At 48.2% G+C, this 23,804-nt stretch overlaps 1 protein-coding gene across 5 annotated transcripts in view; it reads left to right on the top strand.

Moving 5' to 3' along the window:
• samd11 (sterile alpha motif domain containing 11) overlaps positions 1 to 23,804 on the top strand; it is a 287,378-nt gene that overhangs the window by 71,255 nt on the left and 192,319 nt on the right. For all 5 annotated transcript variants that reach the window (XM_038773648.1, XM_038773650.1, XM_038773651.1 and 2 more), the window contains exon 3: positions 18,281 to 18,462. In XM_038773648.1, coding sequence (XP_038629576.1) covers positions 18,281 to 18,462 — 182 coding nt within the window. The remainder of the gene's footprint in view (positions 1 to 18,280; positions 18,463 to 23,804) is intronic.

Below are 23,804 nucleotides of genomic sequence, written 5' to 3'. Positions count from 1 at the left end.
TACGGGAATCGAACCGTGCTGCTGGCCTGCTTGGTCTGCTTTAAAAGCCAGCGATTTAGCTGAGTGAGCTAAACCAGCCCCCACATAAGTAGGCACCTGTTTGTTTGTGTGTGTGTGGGGGGGGGGGGGGGGGGGGGGGGGGGGGGGAACTTGGGAGGTACGTATACATTTGAGTGCCGGAGAAACAATTACATTGGTTGTGTCCAATACAGAGAGGGCAATATGGGAATGGATCTGGTTTTGGTGTTGTTACTTGCTTCTCCCGGATGGTTTTCGCTGCCGTTGTCGTCTCGCGTTCACCTCCGCTTCGGCCGTTCGTCCCGTCTTTCGCCCGTATTTTCCTTGCTCTCTGTTCCTGTGTTTGCCAAGTTTGTTATGGTTCCCCGTGGGCTCCTTCCTGCTATCATTCCCTTGCCTCCCCGCACATGGCAAATACAAAGACATTTTATGAAAAGATTCACAATGTCCCAGCATAGTTAGGGCGCAGAAGGAGTCCATTCGGCCCATCGTGTCTGCCCTGGCTCTCCAAATGAACACTATGACTTGTTGCTATTCCCCTGTCTTTTCCCCGTGCCCCTGTGCTTTGTTTCTATTCAAATAATCGTCTAACGCCCTCTTGAATGCCTCGACTGAACCTGCCCCCACCACACTTCCAGGCTGAGGGTTCCAGACCCCAACCACTCGCTGTGTGAAAAGAATGTTTTTCTCTCAAAAATAAAGATTCAAATGGTAATGAAAGAACAAGCCATTTTTGTTTGAACAGTGGCATTTCCATCAAATATTGTCAGGGCTTGTCTAACCTGGATTGAGCCACCTCGGTTAGTTGCAGTCAGATGTCATCCGATCAGTCGAGCGAGACTTAAATTTGCCCTCTGGACACCGGGGATTTCAATAGGCCAACAATTTATGGCAATTTTCAGAAAAATCCCCAGTCCGCTTGAATTTCTGGACGGCTGTCAGGCTAATGAAAGGAACATGCCATCACGACAACTAAAGTCAGAAAGCTCATCTCTAACATATTGCAGCTGCTTTGCTACTAGCTCTGCCGCAACAGATTGAACAAGCACCCTGTTTTTCACCTGCCCACTGCAGTACAGCGTGGCCTGCTACCCATTTAAACCGCAATGCTATTTCCAATTTAAACTGAAGGAGGGGAAAACTGTCTGAAATACCAAGTCTGTTAGCTATTAATGAATCGGGGGCTGTGGTCTGCTAAAACGTGATGTATTTTCAATGATTTCACTGGTGATTTTTCCTGTCTGATTTACCCACTGGCCCTTTCACCAGCCGGATGTTTCCCGGCAGCGCGTCATTCGCTGTCAACGGGATTCTCTCCTCCTGCCGCTTGTCGATGTGATAGCCCATTGAAGTCACCCCACCCCACGCTGCTGGGAAGACCCGGCGGCGGGTGGGGGGGGGGGGGGGGGGGCGCTGCCAGCGGGAAAATGGAATCCCAACGGCCAGAGAATACCTGCCCTGATCTCCCCTCTTTGCCCCCTTTTCCTCTTCACTCCCTCTCTTCTCTCCTTCCTGTCCTGTCTTGCCACCTCTCCGCTTTCCCTCACCTCTCCTCTCTCTCCGCCATTTCCTGGCGGGGTGTAATTCTGGTGACACTAATGGGGTATTTTCCATGTGGGGGGGGGTTAGCGGGGTCTGGAGAACCTCATCGCCAAATGCAATCCTGGGAATCTCGGCTGATTATTGTTTACTCTTCCTGGCCGGGAGCACTAGGGATGGTTATAACTTAGCTGCTACCTCTCCTGAGAACAGGAATCTCAGTAGGAACTGGGAATTGAAGCCACAAATTTGTACTGACGAGCAGTCACACTGTTGTCCATTAGTTGGGAAGTAGATACTTTCTCGCATGTTTACTGATATAACAGGCCATGCTTATATGGGATGCAGTCGGCAGCTTAAAGCCACTGTCGTATAATTTAATCTTTCATGTTCAGATCTGTCAACTTGCGTGGGGAGTTGGTGCCTCTGTCTATGTGCAACCTCATGGATGTCTACAGCTGAAATTCACCACATGGCAACTGAGTTTCTGACGTTGGCCTCAGGGTCAGCAAGGTAGGAGAATCGCTCCTGAGCTGCTCTTGCACACCCCCTGGTGGCAGTTGAACGAGGCAAAGTTTGAGACCCAGACAGGCCTAGCTGCGAATTTGGCCACACAACGCACCAATGGCCAACTTGGTCACGCAAGCCTGCAAGGTAAAGAGTCCTAAGGATGCTTTTGTCGTCTCTCTGGGCTCGATTTAACCACCGCATGCGCCTGGCGCATATCTGGGCGCACCGGTTAAATAGCAGGAAAGGCCAAATTTGAGACTCGTGCAGGGTGCGTCTCTCTCTCTCTCTCTCTCTCTCTCCTTCTCCAATTCCTTACAGGTACCAAATGGGTGGCGGTGTTAGTCCCGCAGAAGCTGCCCTCGCGATGCTGGTGGCACCCCATGTGGCCGAGGAGGGACCCAAAGGGTGACGCCAGCGACTGCCCAAGGTGGAATCATTGGTGTTTCGAAGAGATGACGGACAGCATGTGCCGCAGGAGACTCTCCGTCTCAACAAAGAGAGCGTGCAGCACCGACCGGTGCCACGTCCTCGCAGACTTGACATCTCATGGAGGAGGAGGGGGACACCCCCTCCTGGTGGCCATGAAGGCCACCGCAGCCCTGAATTTCTGTGCCACCGGTTAATTCCAGGGCTCGAGTGGGGACTTGTGCACATTTCACAATCAGTGATGCCCTGAGTGCCAGGGCAGCTGACAGGAATAAATTGGAGCTGGACCAAGGCCACCAAGATGTCCGGGCTGCAGGATTCTGCCATGCCAGGATGCCCCAGGTCCAGGGGGTGATCGATGGCACACGTCACCGTGCGCACATCGGGGCATCAGGGAGTGATCTTCACGAACAGAAAGGAGTTCCGCTCCCTGAATGTTCAACTCGTGTGCGTCCATCGCCTCCGGATCATGCATGTGCGTGCATGCTTCCCAGGGAGTGTGCATGGGGAACTCTGGAGATCCCCAGCGACCTCGAGGGCCACCACAAGATGACAGGCTGGCTCTCAGGGATCTCTTAGGTCGCTGACATCCCCTCCTGAAACTCACGGCCGTGCTCTAGCATCGGCACCAGCTCTGGGAGAACCTCGTCCAGAGGCTCGGCATCTGACTGGGACCCAGCTGAGTCCTGGGATCCAGCATTCCTCCGACTGCTGATTCCCTCGGATGTTCCTGCCTCCACCTGATGTGCGTCAGCAACTGTGGTGCTCACCAGATTGTGCCCACAAGCCTGTCCATTAATGTCGCCCACTGAGGTGTATGTCTCTGTGCTGGTGGAAGGTGGGGGTGACATCTCGATGGTGGTCTCCTTGGAGCTCTCCTCCGAGGTGGTCTGTTGGGTGGCAGCGGAGGGGGGGAGGGGGGAAGGGGGGACATCTCCAGACAGCTCAGCCCCATCAGATGAAGATCCTTTGAGACCATGGACATGTGGTCAGTGAGAGGGAAGGATCATTTTGTCTGACATGAACAGCTCACTACAGACAGGTCTACTGGGTGAAGGGGCAGTGGATCCTCACCTCTGCGGCACAGCCAACCTCGCTGTTGGTGACTGCTCTCTCCTCGGTCAAACCCATGATCCCCAGGGCCTGTTCCTCATAGGGGGTGAGGATTCGAATCTGTAGTACTCCACACCCCCCCCCCCCTCCCAAACTTGGCCCTTTCTTGCTTATTATGTGCTATCTTCTCCTGTGGTGACAAAGAGATGGCTTTGTAAGCCACTGGTTTGATGGATCAGGAGGGTCTACAGCATGTTTTTTTAAACAAATTTAGAGAACTCAATTCTTTTTTCCAATTAAGGGGCAATTTAGCGTGGCCAACCCACCTACCCTGCACATCTTTGGGGTTGTGGGGGTGAGACCCACGCAGACACGGGGAGATTGTGCAAACTCCTCGTGGACAGTGACCCGGGGCTGGGATCGAACCCAGGTCCTCGGCAGCAGTGCTAACCACTGTGCCACCGTGTCGCCTCCATCTATCGCAGGTTGCATGTACGGGCGCCGCAACTGGACATGAAGAGGTTGTGCTGGTGGGTGCCAGTGGTTGCTGAGGAACAAGCATGAAGGTCGGATGTAGGGAGGATGCAATGTGTCAGCCGGTGTTTTGTGTGTGTGTGTGTGTGTGTGAGTGGGTTTGGGAATTTGAGAGGTGGCAGGTAGAACTGATGCCAGGAGAGAGGTGGTAACTTACCCTTGCAGCCCGATGGAGGTCGTTGGCCTTCTTCCCACATTGGACGCTGGCGCTCCTGGTCATGCTGCCCGCACTGACAGCCGCGGCGCTGCCCCGCAGGCCGTATTTGTGGCCTTGTTGCTGGCCCCCTCGGGGGAACAGGACTCCCTGTCTCTCATTCACAGTGTCAGGAAGCCTGTCCAAGTCGACAGCCCCAAAGCGAGGAGCAGGTCCGCGCACTGCCATGCTTGAGTGTTGATTGGGAGTGAGTGATGAGGGAGCGTTTAAAAGCAGCTCCCCTTGTTAGCGGCAGAACGCTGAGGTGCCAGTCAGGTAAATCAGACGGCAAGACTGCCAGTAAAGGTGAGAATAATCATCATCCTTATTAGTGTCGCAAGTAGGGTTACTCATTTCCAGCACTAAGTGCCGTTAAATACGGGCCGCGATCTCGCCAATGTGACCATTGGAAAATACCCCGCCAATCGCACCCAAAATGACACTTGGAAATGTTTCCGTTAAATCGCACTCTGCCAAACTTCCTTCATTATTATTGGGCGGCGAATGTGGACAAGGTGCGGCGGTGGGAAGGAAAATGGGTAGAGTGGGTTAGGATGGAGGAGGAATCCTGTAAAAGGGTCTAGTTTGAGGGCTGTGGTGATGGCAGTGTTGCCAATGGCTCCGAGTAGGTATTCAGGGAGCCCAGTGGTGCAGTCTACGGTGAAGATATGGAATCAGCTGTGGAGGCATTTTAGGGTGGAAGGGATGTCAGTGCTAACACCGCTGTGCGAGAATCATGGGTTTGAGCCGGCGGGGGGGGGGGGGGGGGGGGGGGGGGGGGGGGGGGGAATGGATAGTGTATACAGGATACAGGAGGTGGAGGGAAGTGGGGCTGGTCAAGGTGAGGGATTTGTATTTGGAGGAAGGGTTCGTAAGTCTGGAGGAGCTAAGGGAGAGGGTCGAGCTGCCGAGGGGGAGTGAGTTCAGGTATCTGCAGGTTAGGGACTTTGCACGAAAGGTCTGGAAGGGGTTCCCTAGATTGCCGGGATACACCCTGCTGGAGCAACTGCTGCTTCCGGTTGTGGAAGGGGAGGGAAGAATTGGGGATATATATAAGTGGCTGGGGGAGCAGGGAGGCGAGCGGGTGGTGAAGATCAAGGAGAAATGGGAAGCGGAGTTGGGAATGGACATCAATTGGGAAGTATGGAGTGAGGCACTGCGAAGGGTAAACGGGATCTCCTCTCGTGCAAGGATGAGCCGGATACAGTTTAAGGTGGTGCACAGGGTGCATATGCCTCGGATGAGAATGAGTGGGTTATTTCAGGGGGTAGCAGATGAGTGTGAGAGGTGTGGGCGGGGGCCAGCGAATCCCGCACATGTTTTGAGGTTGCGAAAAATTGGGAAGATTCTGGGTGGGAGTGTTTGCGGTCTTAGCCAGGATAGTGGAGGAGGAGGTGGACTTGGACCCCTTGGTGGCGATATTTGGGGTTTCGGAGAAGCCGGAGCTCGTGGAGTGGTGGAAGGCCGATGTCGTGGCCTTCGCCTCTCTGATTGCACGGTGGCGAATGTTACTGGAGTGGCGGTCGGCATTGCCACCGTGGGTAGCATCATGGTTGGGTGAGCTGTATGACTTCCTGCAGTTAGAGAAGATAAAGTATGAGTTAAGGGGCTTAGCAGGGGAGTTTGAGAAAAGGTGGGGGATGTTTGTGACCGTGTTTGAGGATCTGTTCATCGCAGGGGTGTGGGGGGAGGGGGGGGGGGTGTGGTGGCTGACGCAGAGGCGGGGTGAAAAAGGAGGAAAATCTGGACAAACTGTATACTGTAGTTGATTGTTGGGATGAATGTTTCCCGGGATAATATTTGCTGTAACCTACTTTCATACAAGTTTGAATAAAATGCGTTAAAAAAAAATTATAGTTAGAAAGCTGTAGTGAAATTAGTGGTATCTAGAAGAGAAAATTATGCTTTAAGGGTACATTTAGCATAAACCGTGGACCAGAAATGCCTTAACCAGTGAGCTTCATTGCTATTGAGGACTTCTGTCGTAATAGCTATTGGTACGAAACTCTAGTTGTCCAGCTTGCGATGGTTTTAGGAATCAGAGTTCCATTTTGTTTAAACTGACAGTTACACTTATTGTGCCAGTTATTGGAAATGCCAAGAAAAACCCTCTTGTTTATTTTGCTTTGAACAGTAACAGAACTCTTAAGGACGGAACAGTGGAGTTTCAAATTGATGGTAACAAAGAAATGTAAACACAGATGGTGTTAGCCAAACTATAAATTAAAGCCGTTTCCTATCTTGCATTGTTGTTAGCTATAAGTGAGTAAGTGCATTATAGTTGTATCCTGCAATTTTCTATAAAGCTCAGTTTAATTGCACCAGCTCGGGATGGTATGTTAGGCACTGTTTGTGCCTTTTAAATGCATTTTGGGTTTTTTTAAAATCAGTAAAGTGTGCTTTGTATGGATATATAATATAATTTCACCTTCCATGAAAGCATTTGATCATTACAAATTGTGTATTAGGCGTGTAACCTGATAGGCTTGAGCCTTTGTACATTGTATGATAATTTAAATTTTTGAATGCTGAAACCGTTTTGGCGCTTTTTTAAAAAACCCAATATATGTTACACGCACCGAGTAATTAAAAGAGACGGGACGGTGAGGGAAGGAACATTTGTTACAACAGTTTTCTAAAAGGTAAGTGTTGCAAAGTGAGAATTGCATATTTGAAATTAAAACGGCAGCAGACTTTCTTTAAATGTTTGTCTCCAGCGGAGCAACTCGTTTGTACTTTTGGGCCAATTTGGAAGAACTCGCAACTCTGCGTTCCATCCTTGGAAACTACAGACAAGGTGCCGAAAATCGAACGTTTCCTTTGTTGTGGATCAAAATTGGCATCCTGAAACTTTCAGTATTTGCAGCACATAGTCAAGCTGTCCTGTTACTCCCCTCCAGTACATCCCCATGCGATAGATACTTCGACACTTTGTCAGCCGTGGCTGATTTAGTGCGTGCAATCTGTGCAAACGCCGAGAGAGTTTGAGACGTCCGCGGAGAATTGATTTTCGAGACTGCCATTTAATTTACACATGCGCAAGGCCTTGCGCCTGTTTGATGAGTGGCCTTGATTTCTGTGCTGTCGTTCTTCAGATTTCTGGCTCCTAATTGATCGGACTCCGTGGCAGCGGCTCTTTCTTGGCTGTATGTCGAGGAAGAGGCCTCGGAATCGCTGGGATCAATTAAACCGTCTCCAGAAAGTGTTTTGTGCTAACTCCCCAGTATTGTAGCTGTCCAGTGGTGTGTTGGGGCATGACCTTGCTGAAGTGCAGCCTGATTGGGGAAATTTTACCTGTGTAGTTGCTTATCCTGGTTGTACGATTCTCTCACACACACAGCCGATTCTGGATGAAATGTAATCTACACCGCACCAGAGAGCAAAATAAATACCAATGTGCTCTTTCTAATGACCATTCATTTTTAATTGCTAGTTTTTGTTTTTGTTTACCTCTCTGATCAAGCTTGTGCTCCCCTCTCCTACTCTCTCACCTTATGGGGCTCAGTGTCAAAATGTGTTTGGCAATGCACCTGTGGAGCACCTTAGAACATTTTACCATTTTAAAGGATTTTGTTCCTCCTCTTTGGTTGGGGAATTCACTGAACTGTATCGTTCCCTGATTTAAAAAGAGGGCAAGAAGATGACTTCTCCCCAGAACTCCCTTATCTCAGCACGGTAGCATTGTGGATAGCACAATTGCTTCACAGCTCCAGGGTCCCGGGTTCGAATCCCGGCTTGGGTCACTGTCTGTGCGGAGTCTGCACATCCTCCCCGTGTGTGCGTGGGTTTCCTCCGGGTGCTCCGGTTTCCTCCCACAGTCCAAAGATGTGCGGGTTAGGTGGATTGGCCAGGATAAATTGCCCTTAGTGTCCAAAATTGCCCTAAGTGTTGGGTGGGGTTACTGGGTTATGGGGATAGGGTGGGGATGTGGGCTTGGGTAGGGGGCTCTTTCCAGGAGCCGGTGTGGACCCGATGGGCCGAATGGCCTCCTTCTGCACTGTAAATTCTATAATAATCAATGATAATCTCCTTGTAAGCAAGCTGCTACAGGAGTCTGACAGTAATTCGCCCACCTCCCTTGTGGGGGTGAGTGGTGCGGTGCGGGTGAGGGGGGGGGGGGGGGTGGAGAGGGAGGGGGGTGGTTGGGGAGCGATGTTGACTCTGCTTCTCATTCTGATGGCAGAGCTGAGATCATGAGCCCACAGCCCCCCTATTGTTCCTGATCAAACCAGTGGAAGGACTGCTGTTACCTGGCCAGGTCGTGCAATCTAGATTGGCTTACCTGTGGAAATGAAGCCCGACTACCCGATCAATTGGTTTTAATGTGAAACCTTATTGGGCAGCCAAGTTTTAGTTGTCACGTGGTATTGAAATGCCTTGCAAATTTGATATGCACAATCTTGAAAGCTACATTTAAAAAATCTATATTATTAAGAGACACTCCGGTGCCTGTTCGGGTACACTGATGTCCAATTCACCTAACAAGCGTGTCTTTCGAGACTTATGGGAGGAAACCGGAGCACCCGGAGGTAACCTACGCAGACACGGGGGAGAAAGTGCAGACTCCGCACAGACAGTGACCCAAGCCGGGAATCAAACCCGGGTCTCTGGTGCTGTGAACCAACGGGTCCAACCACTATGCTACCGTGCTGCCCCATTTTTATACATTTTAAGGTGCTACTTAAACCTAATGGTTCAGCAAAGTTGTCACTCTAAAACAAAATGGTGTGCTTATGAAATTATTAGATATGTTGCAGTTTTCAATAAGTTCTTTAACTCGTGCTTTATTTTAGAGTTCTTAACCGTTAAACTTTAGAGCTGTGGTAACACAGTGATTATGCTACTGGACTAGTAATCCAGAGGCCTGCTCTAGTGATCCATGTACATGAGTACAAATCCCACCATGGCATTCAGGTTAAATTAATTAAGCAAAATCTGGAATTAAAAGATAGTCGCAGCAATGGTGGTCATGAAGCTACCCGATTGTTGTGAGTGAAGATCCAGCTGGTCCACTTGTGTCTATTAAGGAAGGAAATCTGCCATCCTTACCCGGTCTGGCCTACATGTCATTCCAGACCCACAGAATTGGGGTTGACTCTTAGCTGCACCCCTGAAATGGCCGAGCAAGTCACTCAGCTACCTTCAAGAAGGCAGCTGGCCACCACCTTCTCACGGGGATGTAGGGCTGTGTGAATGAACAATGGCATCGCATTTGAGTTGCCCTCAAGCGATCAGAATTTGTACTTAGAACATAGAACATAGAACAGTACAGGCCCTTCAGCCCTCGATGTTATGCCGAGCAATGATCACCCTACTCAAACCCACGTATCCACCCTATACCCGTAACCCAACAATCCCCCCTTAACCTTAATTTTAGGACACTCCGGGCAATTTAGCATGGCCAATCCACCTAACCCGCACATCTTTGGACTGTGGGAGGAAACCGGAGCACCCGGAGGAAACCCACGCACACACGGGGAGGACGTGCAGACTCCGCACAGACAGTGACCCAGCCGGGAATCGAACCTGGGACCCTGGAGCTGTGAAGCATTTATGCTAACCACCATGCTACCGTGCTGCCCACTGCCTACTTGACAGTGATCAACCACTAAGTAACTAATGCAAAAGGATGGAGAGCACAGTATTGAAATTTAGAAGACATGTCTGATCTGGGAATTGGAGTAACAACTGTGGCAATATTTTATCTTCCACTACCTCCATACTTATGAGGGCTATTATAATCATTCAACCGGTACTACTTTTCTTCCAGGGGTGGGACTACTTTCCTTCCAACCTCACCTTCTCTATTGTTGGACGCCTGAGAATCTGTAACGTTTCTCAGCTCCAAGTGAAGCTTGTTTCACCCGTGTGGCTGAGCACACAATGTTTTAGCACTGTGGCTCGATTATAAATGGATCAATAGATTGCATCTCTTTACCTCCGCATGGCCAGTAATGCTAATATAAAACACGCGTCACATTGTTTTTACATTTGTCACTGGCCGAGGCACTAAGACAATTGTCGAGGTTGTATTTGGTGAAACTTGTGAATTTAACACTTTACTATATTGAAGGACTTAGTTGGCATTGAATTTCCTCTGGCGAGAGGAAAGTCTCAATTAAAAATGTGGATCAGTTTAAATATATCTAAATGTTAAAGGTGGTTGATGAGCAACAATTAGCATTTATGGGACTGATCATAATTTGATTGAGAAATATTGCAGCTACAGGACTTTCATGGGTTACTTTCGGAGAGGACTATGTGGCAAAGCGGGATAAAATAGTTTGGTTGCTTATTGGTAACATTTTATTTCAGATATGGAAGTGAGCATGGTTGTGGCTATGCTGAGCCTTTTCTTGAGTTGACTCTCTACTTGAATTAATGGCTGTTCTTTGGAGACAGAATCCTTGCCGCTGCCCAAGGCTCACTCATGGCATTTGAACTCCTGATGCCCTCTCACATCAAACCACATTTCCAGTCTCTTCACACTCCACCTGATCCTCTGGGAGTGAGGTCTGCCGAATTAGAGCCCATTTTGTTTTGTGCTGTAGACCCTTGGCTGTGGTTGAAGCTAAGATTGCACTAAGCTCCCAATCCTGGATGCATCAGTCATATTCTGTTGTCATCATCAATCTCTTGGTTATGGGATGGAATGGAATCTCAGGTTCACAGAACAAACTGTTGGGGATTGAACCTCACAGGTTCTGGAATGAAAGATCCAGCTGTATTTGACCCATTCCTGTTCTTTAATACAATAGGTACTTGATCATGGCATGTTGAGCTAGTGTCAATAACTTGGGACAGAAGGATCACAATGAGTCAATAGTTCTTTCCTTACTTCGCCCGCAGCACCATGTCTACTTAAATAGTCATAAGAGTTGTCCTTAGACTTGACCATCCTTGACTTGAATAACCTGGTAAAAAATTAGGTATTGAGCAGAGTGTTGGTTGCGCAGTCTATTTTGGTCATCCATAAATCAGATTAGAGGGGTCAGATTGTGTCATTTGGCCACACTGGACTGCTAGACACGTGGGGTTGAGGCAGGTCCATCAGGGCTCTTGTTGATTTGCCAGTTTAGGCTATCCGCTCCATCATGGAGGATAATGCAGGTTCTACAGCATTCGAAATGGAAGGCTGATATATATATATATATATATGAAATGAAATGAAAAATCGCTTATTGTCACGAGTAGGCTTCAAATGAAGTTACTGTGAAAAACCCCTAGTCGCCACATTCCGGCGCCTGTTCGGGGAGGCTGGTGCTATATATATTTATTTATTTATTAATTCCTTTCTGTTTTCCTGATGCAAATACATTTCAGTGGCTTGGGTAGAACTGCGCTAACATTGTGGAGATGAAACCCAGCGAATGAAAGAAAGATCGCGAAATTTAATTTCAGACTTGGCAAAAGCTCCAGTGGAGCTGTCCGCTGAGGTAAGATGGAAGGATATGCGTTTCCTGAATATTGAGAGGTTGCTGCGTTTTGCTCTTTCAGTCGAAGTTCCTTTTGTGAGTTGTGTTTTTTTGTTGTTGTTGGCTGAAGTGGAAATTTGGCTGGAGACTGAGCCACAGGTCGCACTCCGATAGTCAGTCACCGTTCTGTCAAGCAAGCTAACACCAACTGGATACGTATTCAATTAGCAAGGACTGCATTGCTGGTGTAGAACAGAGTTGGTGTTTCTTTAACTGTGGGACCTGTTTTGTAAATACAGTACTTAGCATGTTCAGCCTTGCATGATGTGGCCACTTCCTGTGCTGAACAGTGCCGTTCATTCCAGCCATAAAATGCACTCACAAATGAATATACCTACAGGATGAGTAACAGGTAAGTAATGTACTCAATGTGTGGTTGTCTAATTTACCTGTCAGCTAATGTCAAAGGACATGTTATAGTGATAACTAGCTGTCAGGTTGCAGTTGAAAAGCTCAAGCCTATTTATTGGTATTATTTTCATAGAAAGTACTCCTTTTTTCCCCATGACTGAATGTTCATAATTCCAATTCTTGGGCTATTTGAAGTAATGAATTCCCGCCAAATCCCCCTCCAACCCCACAAATTTGCCAAGATAAACTATTTACTTAAGGGCTGTTTAAGCTCTGCCTTTGCTCGTCGAGATGTACAGAGAATGCGCTCTGCCCTAACCTTTACTTTGTAATTTTCTGCCTTGCTTTGATAGCAGAGTATTGCTTGTTGGGTGGTCGTTTTAAAAAAAAGACTTCAAAGGTGCTTTTGGAGACGTCTGTGGTCCTGGACTGTCTGACCCATGTATCTGATAAAGGTCACGCATAGACTGGAGGCCTTGAAGGGGGTGTGGGGACGGATGAGGGAATCAGGGTATTGTAAAAAGTGAGCGTAGATTTACAAGCTTCAGTCTAGCCTAGCAGAGGAACCTAGCAGTTGCCTGAGCACTGATGGTCTGGTATCAACCAATTACGTGGGCGAGGCATTCGCCGACCACAATGCTCGTTAGGAATTCACGGTGAAGATTTTCCTGCTGTAGAAGTGAGCTTATTTCAACAAGCTTTTACTTTTAACATGGTACTTGATGTAAATTCCAAGTAAATAGTTTTACAGCAGGAATAACGTCTGCAGAAAGTGCAATTGATTTTCAAATTCAAATCATGTAGGGGTAAAATTCTGACATGCAACTCCTTCGTTCTTCTGCAAGCACATATTATAAAGCTGTGCCATTCCAGCCTGTGGTTTTTGTTTTTAGCTTTCTTCCTGCCCGTAACAACGAATGGAGACTCCCGGGCTATGAGGTTTTGCAAGGTACACAGCTGGCGTAAGTCAATATTTGGCTGGCATGCTTTGCCAAGCCTGTCTGATGTACTATTCGCTGCTGCGGTCTTTGTGTCTGTTTCCTGCTAAGATTCGTTCACCAAAGGGATCAGTTCATCAATTTGCGGTCCTATCAAGGAGCTTCGCCCAGTGGGCGCTTTGGATCCTCAATTTTGGCACATGCTTTGAATGGGTGGAAAATCCACGGGATTTGAACGCCCAAGTTTCAGGTGAAAAAAAAATGAAAATCGCTTTATTGGCACGAGTAGGCTTCAATGAAGTTACTGTGAAAAGCCCCTAGTCGCCACATTCCGGCGCCTGTCCGGGGAGGCTGGTATGGGAATCGAACCGTGCTGCTGGCCTGCTTGGTCTGCTTTAAAAGCCAGCGATTTAGCTCAGGGAGCTAAACCAGCCCCTGTGCTCCTGGTTGGGTGTAGGTTCAGTACAAATTGGTAAAGGTCACTCCCTCATAGCACAAAAAAAACAACTGATGAAAGGCGTTGATCCCGTTGATACAGAGGGAATGTTCCCACCTGTGTTGGGGGGGATCCTAACTAGAGACCAGCAATATAAGGTAGTCATCAAGAAATCCAGCAGGGAACTCAGAAGAAACGTCTCCATCCCAAGGGACGGTGAGAATGGTGGACCCCGCTACTGCAGGGAGGGGTTGAAGTGAATAATATGAAGGGGAAGCTGCACTACGCATGTGAGGGAGAAGGGGATAGAAAGTTCTGAATAGATTTAGGTGAGGAAAGACAGGAAGAAGCTTGAGTAGAACATAAACTCTGGCTGGGCCAAATGGACTGTTCCTGTGTGATATATCTTTTGTGACTACTCTAAAAATTCCTCTTTCATTCGATGTGGACGTTGGTGGCAGGGCCAGCATTCATTACCCATTCCTAATTACCCTTGGACTGACTAGCATGCTCGGGCGGTTAAGAGTCAACCACTTTGCTGTGGATTGTAGACATGCTTAAGCCAAACCAGGTAAGGACGGCAGATTACCTTCCCGAAAGGGCGCTAGATTGGGTTTTCACAATAATTGACGACGATCATGGTCAGATTTTCTTTTTAATTAGTTGAATTTAAATTCCACCACAGTGGGATTTGAACCCATCAGCCCAGACCATCTGGGCCTAGATTACTATCCCAGTGACATTCCGTCTCCCCTGAGTAATGATAAAATCTGCCCCCTCCTTTCTGATGGCCTTTGAACCAATCATGTTAAGTATCACAACACGGGGCACAGTGGTTAGCATTGCTGCCTCACAGCGCTGAGGACCTGGGTTCGAATCCCGGCTCTCGGTCACTGTCTGTGTGGAGTTTGCACGTTCTCTCCGTGTTTGCGTGGGTTTCACCCCCACAACCGTAAGATGTGCAGGTTAGGTGGATTGGCCGCGCTAAATTGCCCCTTAACTGGAAAAAGTAATTGGGTACTCTAAATTTTTAAAAAAGTATCACAATACGAAGGTATAGTAAATATATGGGTAGTATCCTCTATCTAGAAATCACTGTTGGCAATGTAAACTCCTAACCTGCTTGTCTGATGCTTCCCTATCTGCTGTTCGAATATGGTTGTTAACCCTTTCATTTTAAATGAATTAGTGTCTTCACTGAAATTGCAAATAATGTCAGATCACCATGTCAAGCATTTAACTGGTTATATTGACAACAGTAGCACCCTGATCAGCTTTGCCCCCAGGCAGACGACATTAAAATAACACCTCCCCGCAATTCTAACTGGATCGAATTGACACCTTGTCTGATTTCACTTTGCATTGACTTCAATAGGAGTTAAAATCAGGCAGGCTGCAAGAGACCAACCCAGTCTGGTCTGTTCCTCATCGAGCACACTAGGTTAAGAAGGCCGTTCAGCCCATTGCTCTTGTTGCCTTTCCCCTCCAAAAGCCTTTCAAACATTTTTTTAGAACCGATACTTACCTTTTAAAGGCAAGTACAAATTCTGTTTCTGCCATTGTTTCTGGCATGGGGCAGCACGGTGGCCTAGTGGTTAGCACAACCGCCTCATGGCGCTGAGGTCCCAGGTTCGATCCCGGCTCTGGGTCACTGTCCGTGTGGAGTTTGCACATTCTCCCCGTGTCTGCGTGGGTTTCGCCCCCACAACCCAAAAATGTGCAGAGTAGGTGGATTGGCCACTCTAAATTGCCCCTTAATTGGAAAAAATAATTGGGTAATCTAAATTTATAAAAAAAAAAAAAAAAAAAATTGTTTCTGGCATGTCCTAATAATCTGTCTAAAGCAAACCTCTCCTACTCGCCCCCTTTGTCTTGTGATCTTCTTTTCCATTGCTGGGTGGCAGGGCGAGGGTGAAAATTCACCTCGGGCAGTTTGGATAGTTAGTCCCAGCAAACAGCCTATATGGTTGGCTGGTTGCTGACCTACTTCACTTGATGTGCAAAATGGTTCCTCGGTGCTCCTCACCTACCGTTCCACGATCACAGCTGTGCCCACAGTGTAGGCACAAAGTGCAAGTGAGGTGCTTTCACAAAAGGTGGGGAAGTCAGCGAGCGTGTTTCCCTCTGGCTCATTATCTGTGTCATTATCTGCTGAGCAGCATTGGAGAGACCTGAGGGTGAGTTGCCTATGTGTGTTCTGAGCAGGGAAATGGTTTGTGGTATGGCTACGAGAAAATGCAAATTGGAATTTAAAAAATAACGCTTCAAATTCATTCACCCAAGATGATGACGCTTTGCAGCAAAGGCCTGTTCACATTGTGTGTAAAAAAAAGCCTGTTCCCCTTTGGGGTAGATCAGAATGAGCGGAATGGGTAGCTTCCTGTAATAATAATCCTGCTTCCTATTACATCTTTCTGCCAGTGTGCCCTCTCCTACCGTTATAGATATATCCTGGTGCACACAAACACGCTTTGTTTGTGGTCCTTTGATCTGTTTCCTTATTGCTGCTGTTTTTGTTGGATTTTTTTTTTTGCTCAAGCATAAAGAGGCTTCTTTGTTGTGGAGCCAGAAGTCTGCAGAGGGAGGTCAGGCTATCATCACTGGAGAAAGCGTACTGCCCTCGTGCTCCTTGACAGAGATGTATCACTAGGGGCCAGGTCACCACACAGGTAGCAGCTTCGTAGTTGGTATGATTCTGTGGGCAAGCCTTGGGCCAGCTTGGCGCAGGGCGCATTGGGCCTATGAGCGCAACATCATTTACCTCCTATGATTTGAGGCCCAGCAGCAGTGGGTATGTCACAGTGAGAGAAAGAAGTCTGCACTTAAGTCGCACGCGATAAGACACCGACTTTAATCTGTTTCAGAGGCAGGCAGATGGAGAACGGCAAACGTGGAAGTAATCTGTTTTAAAATTGAAACTAAGCATTTGACAGGAAGCAAGATCTTGGAACCATGAAGAAGGACACTTTATTTATACTGTTCTGAAGGAAATAATGCGGGTTTCACTTGCGCACCTTTAGCTCAGTAACGAGTCCAACAAGTCCACTGGCCTGTGCAGAGTAAACTTCCAGGTAAAAGTGGCTCTTTTGACACGGCATAATTCATGCAGTTGGAGCTAAACAATCTAACCATGCAGACTTGTTAATTTAAACTGCTTCATGTCATCATTAACAGGGAGCACTATTGATTTCTTTTTTAAAAGTGTTGTTCATGACGAAAAAGGACTTGGAGCTGAGACCATTATTTGGACATAAAGGATTAATTATAAGGCGGGTGTAATTTGCCAGATGGTAGGAGGTGAATTGTAGGGTAGATAAGGATTGCTATTGGTGAGGGATTCTCCGTCAGCTGCCAGCTCCGAATCTGAAGCATGCTTGTTGATGGTGAAAAATATTAAGAAGGGGGCAGCACGGTGGCGCAGTGAGTTAGCACTGCTGCCTCATGGCGCCGAGGTCCCAGGCTCGATCCCGGCTCTGGGTCACTGTCCGTGTGGAGTTTGCACATTCTCCCCGTGTTTGCGTAGGTTTCGCCCCCACTACCCAAAAATGTGCAGGCTAGGTGGATTGGCCATGTTAATTTGCCCCTTAATTGAAAAAAATGAATTGGATACTCTAAATTTATTGAATAAAAATATTAAGTGGGTATAAAAGGCCATGTTATATAGGTTAGAAATGCCTTTTTATCAGGAGCTTGGGGCCACGATTCTGAATTGAAAGGTCAGTGTAGAATTAAAGGGAAGTTCCATTCCGTGGTCAAGGAAGGAAGGCAAAGGTCTGAGGGGTGTCTGGCAGAAGTATTTTTTTGTGTAAGAGGAAGTAACCATGAATTAGGAAGTTGCAGCGCTGAAAACCGTCTGTTGATAACTCTGCTGAGAAGTCGAACTCAGTTGAAAACCTACCGAACCCACAGACTCTGGTCCCAAGTTAATTAATATCAGAACATTTCTCTTGAAGATCGATGAAGAATTATACGGTCAAATCTGCGCACCTTTTGTATGGTCACTTTCTGGATATTAGGCCTTCACTTTGGGCAACCTGACTGACCTCAAATGAGGAATCTGCTTGGGGATGCTGGTGCACCTCTTGTATCTCCACCCGTAGATCATTCGCGGTTGTGTTTGGTTTTGAGTTGGCCTTATTTTGTCGCCCCCACGGGATAATGATCATTGCAGTACTGGATTACGATTCTTATTCTAGATGTTGACGTGTATTTGGGCTCTTCCCACGTAACAACCAAACAGTTTGAAGAAGGGGAACCTTTGCATTGTCGAATCCAATGCAACTTATTACACTTAGCAGGGGATACATTTTTAAAATGTCCTTTTAAAATGGCCGGGGAGCGGGGGCCGGGGGCGGGGAATAACTAATCACATCAAACTGTTGGAATACAGTTATAGAAGGTAGTGCAGAATGTGAACAATGTTTATGATGGGAACATGTAGCACGATGGTCTGACAATTCTTGTTTCACTGATATACTTTGTTAAATTAAAATTAATTTTGTTTTGGTCTGGCGTCAGTTCAATTGCGCGTAGCGATGAAGCACGTCTAGGGAATCTAAAGATATTCCGCTGTTGTGCGGTCTAAACTGCATGGACTTTTCTTTTAGTTGCGTACCATCCACGCTGATGGGCGAACTGTCTGCGGGTGGGAAAATTGTCCTGTCCGGGTTGGGCAGTGCCCATTCGAGACCTAACTGGAAAGGACGGGAGGGGGGGTGGGGTTTTGGTAATTCTTTTGTCCTCTGGCAACATTGCGAAGAATAACTCTTGATCTTTGATTTTTGTTCTATGTGTGTGTGTGTGATAGAACCGGGGACGCTTGGCTGAAAAGAGAACAATTCCTTTGCCGCCAACGAGAGTACCTAAGAAAGAACTGACCTCGGCTTTTACAAATAGTGAAGATAGTGAAGAGAGCGAGAAAGCAAATGGTGACCGCCCTCCTGAGGTAAAACAGGAAGAGGAGATTCAGGCTAGCACAATGAAAAGAAGGTAACAGTTTACAAAGTGTTTAATTTATGTTGGAAGTTAGATCTATGAGGTTATTTTACACAGGCTACGTATGGTTCACCACACCAATGCATTGTTGCCTCCATAATTAGGAAACCATGGTGTTCAGTTTCACGACTGTATCAGGGCATGGGGTTGGCATTTTTAAAAGAAACATTTTTGATGCCAATTTTGTCACAGTGGTGGAAAATGCTTTGACAATAGTCCGAAAGGTTGTAATCGGCATACTATAGCGGCAATGCTGCACTCTGATAAATGATCTAATTTGTTCAGTTGCTTTAACCTGTTCGGTAATAAAATGCCCCTGAAGGAATATCGGGTAGAAAAACTTTACTTGCTCCAGTGGTCACTGTGAGACTTTCCATTTATCATTGAAAGCCCGGAGTTTTGCAACACAGTAGGAGGGCACCGTCCTGGCCCTCCGACAGTGGGCAGAATCACTACTGTGTGTCCGCATGTTCACCTTAACTGGCGCTGCCAAATGCTTTGCCGAATTTGCTCCTGGTGTGCCCCAGGATTGGTGGAACCAGCAGCGTTTCCAGGGCCTCACCCTCCCTCTGACCTACTCCCACACAACGCGCGTGTAAAACCTCTTCAATATATTTTTTTTCCTTTTCAAATATTTACCCACTTCCCTTTTTGTTTTAATGCCACCGTTGATTCTGTTCGCACCGTTCTGTTTCTGTTAGGACTTTCCACAAGCCTCTCGGGTTTTTTCTTTTGAAATATTCTCCTAACCTCATGTTTAATTGCAAAAAAAAAACCCATTGGGCAGGCTTTGAAATAGAACTGAGAATAAATCTGTGCAGGGCTGCTTCAGCATCTTGCCTCACGGGACCTTTGGGGGAAAAGTCTCCCCTTCGTGTCGAGGGGGTCCCCATCACCAGCCCCTCACTCCTCTCTCCCCCCCCCCCCCATGCATCCCCTGGGTGAAACTGGAAGCAAAGAAATATGTTCGCAAAGCTGCTGCCGTCGTTATAATGCGATTCGCTGCTGGCAGATTTTCAGCAGTGGCCTGTGGTGGCTTGTCTTCTGTCGATTCCACACTGTTGTTTCCGCTTCCCTCCCCGGGGACAAGTTGCCTTATCTCCTTGTCATTGCTTGCTGCTTCTTCCAGATGGCACAGTTGAGATGACGAGCTCATGGGTTTTGGAGGGGGGTGGGGGGCCTTGGATAATTTCCTGTGGTAGTTCGTCGGTTCATGAATTTTCTCCAGGCACTGTGTTAGCACGTTAACCCATTTAGGCAGAGCTCAGTTAGTGTGGAGAGGAATATTGTGTGTGTGAGGGGAGGAAAAAGGAGTACAACACGAATAAGCAACTGCCCACTTTCTTCTCAGGGGGCATGTAGTTTGGGCTTGAATATTATAAATATGCAATTGAGCAAGACCCAAGAATTAAGGCAATAAGTCATTCCGCAGGCTCCATTTTAGCACATTTACCCATTTAGACAGTGTTGTTGGGCTAAATCATACTGCAATCTTATGTGAACATGTTAACTGGAGTAGGTCAGACCTCACCATGTTTACAATTGTGGGGCAGACATTCACGAACTATTTGCTGTGTGGCAGAGTATTGAAGCACAAATGCACTGTGTCAATGTGCAACCTCAAACTGTTTCCCTTGCTCCCTTTTACCAATGGCTTTGAAACAGTTAATTTTGTCTCTTGCAGCCATTGTGCTTGAACACATTGCAGGTTACATGACATCGAGTAACACCCAGGAATGGACCGCACTACACCCTGGGTCCCCTCCCATCCGACGTCACCTCGCCCCATCAGCATAACTTAAGGGAATTCGTTAAGGGAGGCGCCAGCTGCTTCTGGGGTTATTTTCCAAGTCCACCGCCTTTCTGGCTGCTTTGACAAGTCAGCCGCGGATTATGAGAATTTGTGGCTTGCGCCGGGCTGAATTCTCCGCTTCTGGCCGCCGGCAGCGAGAATCACGATCGGGTGGAGAACAGTGCACAATGGAAAAATCGCAATTTGTGCCCGACGCTGGTTCCGTCTCCATGCTGGCGGCGTTATCGAAGCTCGCGCTGTGCGCAGGCAGGCGCATGCAAATCCATCATTTGCATGGATTTAAATCTCATTAGCAAGTTGGATACTTCATGCTCCACCCCTCCTGGATACCCCACCCCTCTTAAACAGAGGGATCCCGGGTGCAAATTAGTGTAAGTATTTACACCTGGGGGACTTGGCACCATGGCTGTTGAGAGATGCAGGAGGCGTAAAAATCTCTCAAAAGCCCTCAAAAATTGTTGGGCTTGTGGGGGGTGGCCTCCCGGTCTGGGGGCAGTAACGGTGAACCACTTGGTGCCAAGTCTGTGCACTCGGTGTCCCCCTCTTGGGGTCAGGTTGACCACACTCAAACAAAGAACACCTGCACTGTGGCCTTTGGAACTCTGGTTCTTTGTCCTTCTCGGGATAGAGGCCTCAGTGACCCCCCCACCCCTCAGGATCACCAGCTGTCTCCTCCGAGACTGGCAGCACTGACTGCCGATGCCACCTCCTCCCAGGTGCTGTTCAGGAGAGCGCGCTTGAGTCTGCGGCCCACCCTGGGGAAGGGGATGCCTTTCCGCTCCTCATTGGCATCGAGCAGTGGGTCCACCTTGGACTCCTGAACTCGGGGATAGGTCTTCTGTGAGCATCGTGGCTGCAGTGAGTGTCTGGTTAGTGGAGCGCTTAAAACAGCTCCAGCTGCCAGGCTCTTTAGCGCTAACTCCGGCTTCAGCGATTACAATGGCCATTGGGGCCGGGAATTTTTTTCACTTCACACCGGCAGAGTGCTGGCTCATTTGCATGTTCTCAATCCCGGGATGAGTACCCCTCCCAACGGGAATAATAATTCCATTCTATTCCATCCTGGTGGGAACACTTAGGGTGCGATTTAACGGGGAAAAAAGTTGCCTTGCGGGCGAGTTTAGAGGGGTGTTTCCTGGTACATATATATCGCCGGGAAGGGCCCCACTATTGAATGGGATGGTTACTTTTTTCAGGCCTTGGCCGGGAATGCCTTCATTACCTTAATTTCCTGTATTGAGGAGCTCGGCTAGCTAGTGCAGGAAGAGCTTGGTGGCACCCCGACCTCTCAAACCCCCGTCACCCCCGGGCTACCCAATACGCCAGCGTACCTATTGGGGAGTCCACAAGCCTCCCATACTCACCCCATAAAGGCAAGCCCACCCGGGCCCAAACCCCAGCGTGGGCAAAATGCCACCTTGGCATTGCCAGCCTAGCAGTGGCACCCAGGTGACATAAACAGTGCCAGGGTGCCATCCTGCCCAGAGGCCATTCACTAGGAGCCTCCGATTGTGCCGCCTAGTCCCCATTGGTGGAGGCCAGCGCTAAACAGCACCTGGCTGGGGTCTCCTTGGCGAGTGGACTCAATCCCGTAGCGCTGGTTAGATCCAACAAATGCATAGCCAAGAGTTCCTAACTGCACTACGGGAATCACCGTCCGTGACTAACGGAATACAACGGAATAGCAACTAATGGGATGCAGATCATGACGTCTAGCAAGATTCCGTTAGATCTCCTGTGCTGTGGCGAGCCACGTCTTGCAAGATTTACTGGCTGCATTGCATCCCGAGTCAGGTGCAGTGCAGCCGACTTCCCCCACTAGTATCCCAAACAGGGAATCCTGCCCATGGTTTGTGATTTTAAACCCAGAGCAAATAACGGTTAAAAAATGGTGTCCAGTGTACGACTGACCGTTGACATATACTCGCAATGCTGAGTGCTTGAAATTAGATATGTCTGCCTACTTCCAACTCTGTAGCATCGGCCAAATCTCCCGTACCTCAACCTATCTGTCCCCAATCTCAGCCCCTCTTCCAGCGAAACTCATCTGAGTATCTTTATCATCCTTTGACTTGCTCCAACATTCTTCCTGATTTCAAACTTTGATAAATCCCAAGCTATCCACGACTATGTTTTTTTTTTAAAATTGGGTTTTTGAACAAGGTATAATTACCGTTATGTACGCAGAATAAGAAACATATATATATACACATATTTAGAGGAGAAGGGTACACCCCAACATTAAAAAAATATAATAAAATATGAAATGGAATAACTGGTGGGGTACTGTGCACCAGCTCGACAGCGGCAGCTCTGTACATCTGGCAAAATTACCCACACCACATAAGCAGGCAATTGCCTGAGGGGGGGGGGGGGGGGGGGGGCACACACACATTTGGGCGCCGGGGAGAAAATCACTGTGTGCGATATTTGGCTGTGCTGTGTGTTGTTGTCGCCCGCCCCTCCCGGACGGGTCTCACTGCCATCCCACGCTCGCCCCCGCTTCTGCCGCTCCTCCCGTCCTCCATCTCCAGTTTCCTCGTTCCCCGCTCCTGGAGGTATCATGTACGTTTTGGCATCCCGTGCCCTCCCTCCGGCTCCCGCCTCCCTGCCCCCCACCGGCCCTCCTCTTCCTCCCCCCCCTCCATGGTTAGCCTCCCTCTCCCCAGGTTTAGCTGTCTTCCCCTCTCCCCTCCCCCCATGGTTCGCCCCTCCCTCCTCAGGTTTAGCCCCACCCCCCCTTCCTCCTAGTCCATCTCTCCCTTCCATGCCCCGGCTACCTTCCCCCAACTCCCGACCATTTTCCCCTGATTCTTGGCCACCCGACTATTCTTCCTCTTGTTCGTTGGCCACAAACAGGTCCCGGAACAATTGCATGAATGGCTCCCACGTTCTGTGGAAGCCGTCGTCTGACCCTCGGATGGCGAATTTGATTTTCTCCATTTGGAGAATCCACGACTATGTTGTTCGGGTCCCATCAAAATCCCACTTGTCAAACACCCTTGTGCACTCTGACCTACCTTTAGCTTCCTGCACCCCCATTCCCCAAAGCCACAAATTGTTAAATTCTCGTCTTGTCTTTAAAGTTTCCACCATTATCTGGCAGCCCCTCCCCTTGCCAACTCACTACCCTGCTTCAGCATTGCAATTACCATCGGCCCTTGAACTGTTTGTTCTTCTGACTCCGACCTCTTTTGTATCTTTATATCGCCTATCGTTCGCTGCCATGTCTTCAGTTACCATGGAGCCACTGTCTGGAGTTGCGTTCCCAACCCCTTCTCCAAGCCATTCCTTGATACTCTTCTCTTTGATTAAGATTTTGGACGCCCTACTGAGTTCTCTATTGGCTCAGTGTCTGACCACACCTGTGTGCAGCATTTGGAGCATTTTTCTACCTTAAAAAGTCAGACATAAATGCAGGTTGCTGTGTATATATAATCATGTTACACATGGAGCATGACATAATATAAATGTATCTTCATTCCAATAATGGAAGAAAATAAACGATAGTGTGATGACTTTT

The sequence above is a fragment of the Scyliorhinus canicula genome, chromosome 16 (assembly GCF_902713615.1).
Source record: "Scyliorhinus canicula chromosome 16, sScyCan1.1, whole genome shotgun sequence".
NCBI lineage: Eukaryota > Metazoa > Chordata > Chondrichthyes > Carcharhiniformes > Scyliorhinidae > Scyliorhinus > Scyliorhinus canicula.
The sequence above is the reverse complement of the archived record's forward strand: the minus strand, read 5'-3'. Positions and strand labels throughout refer to the sequence as shown.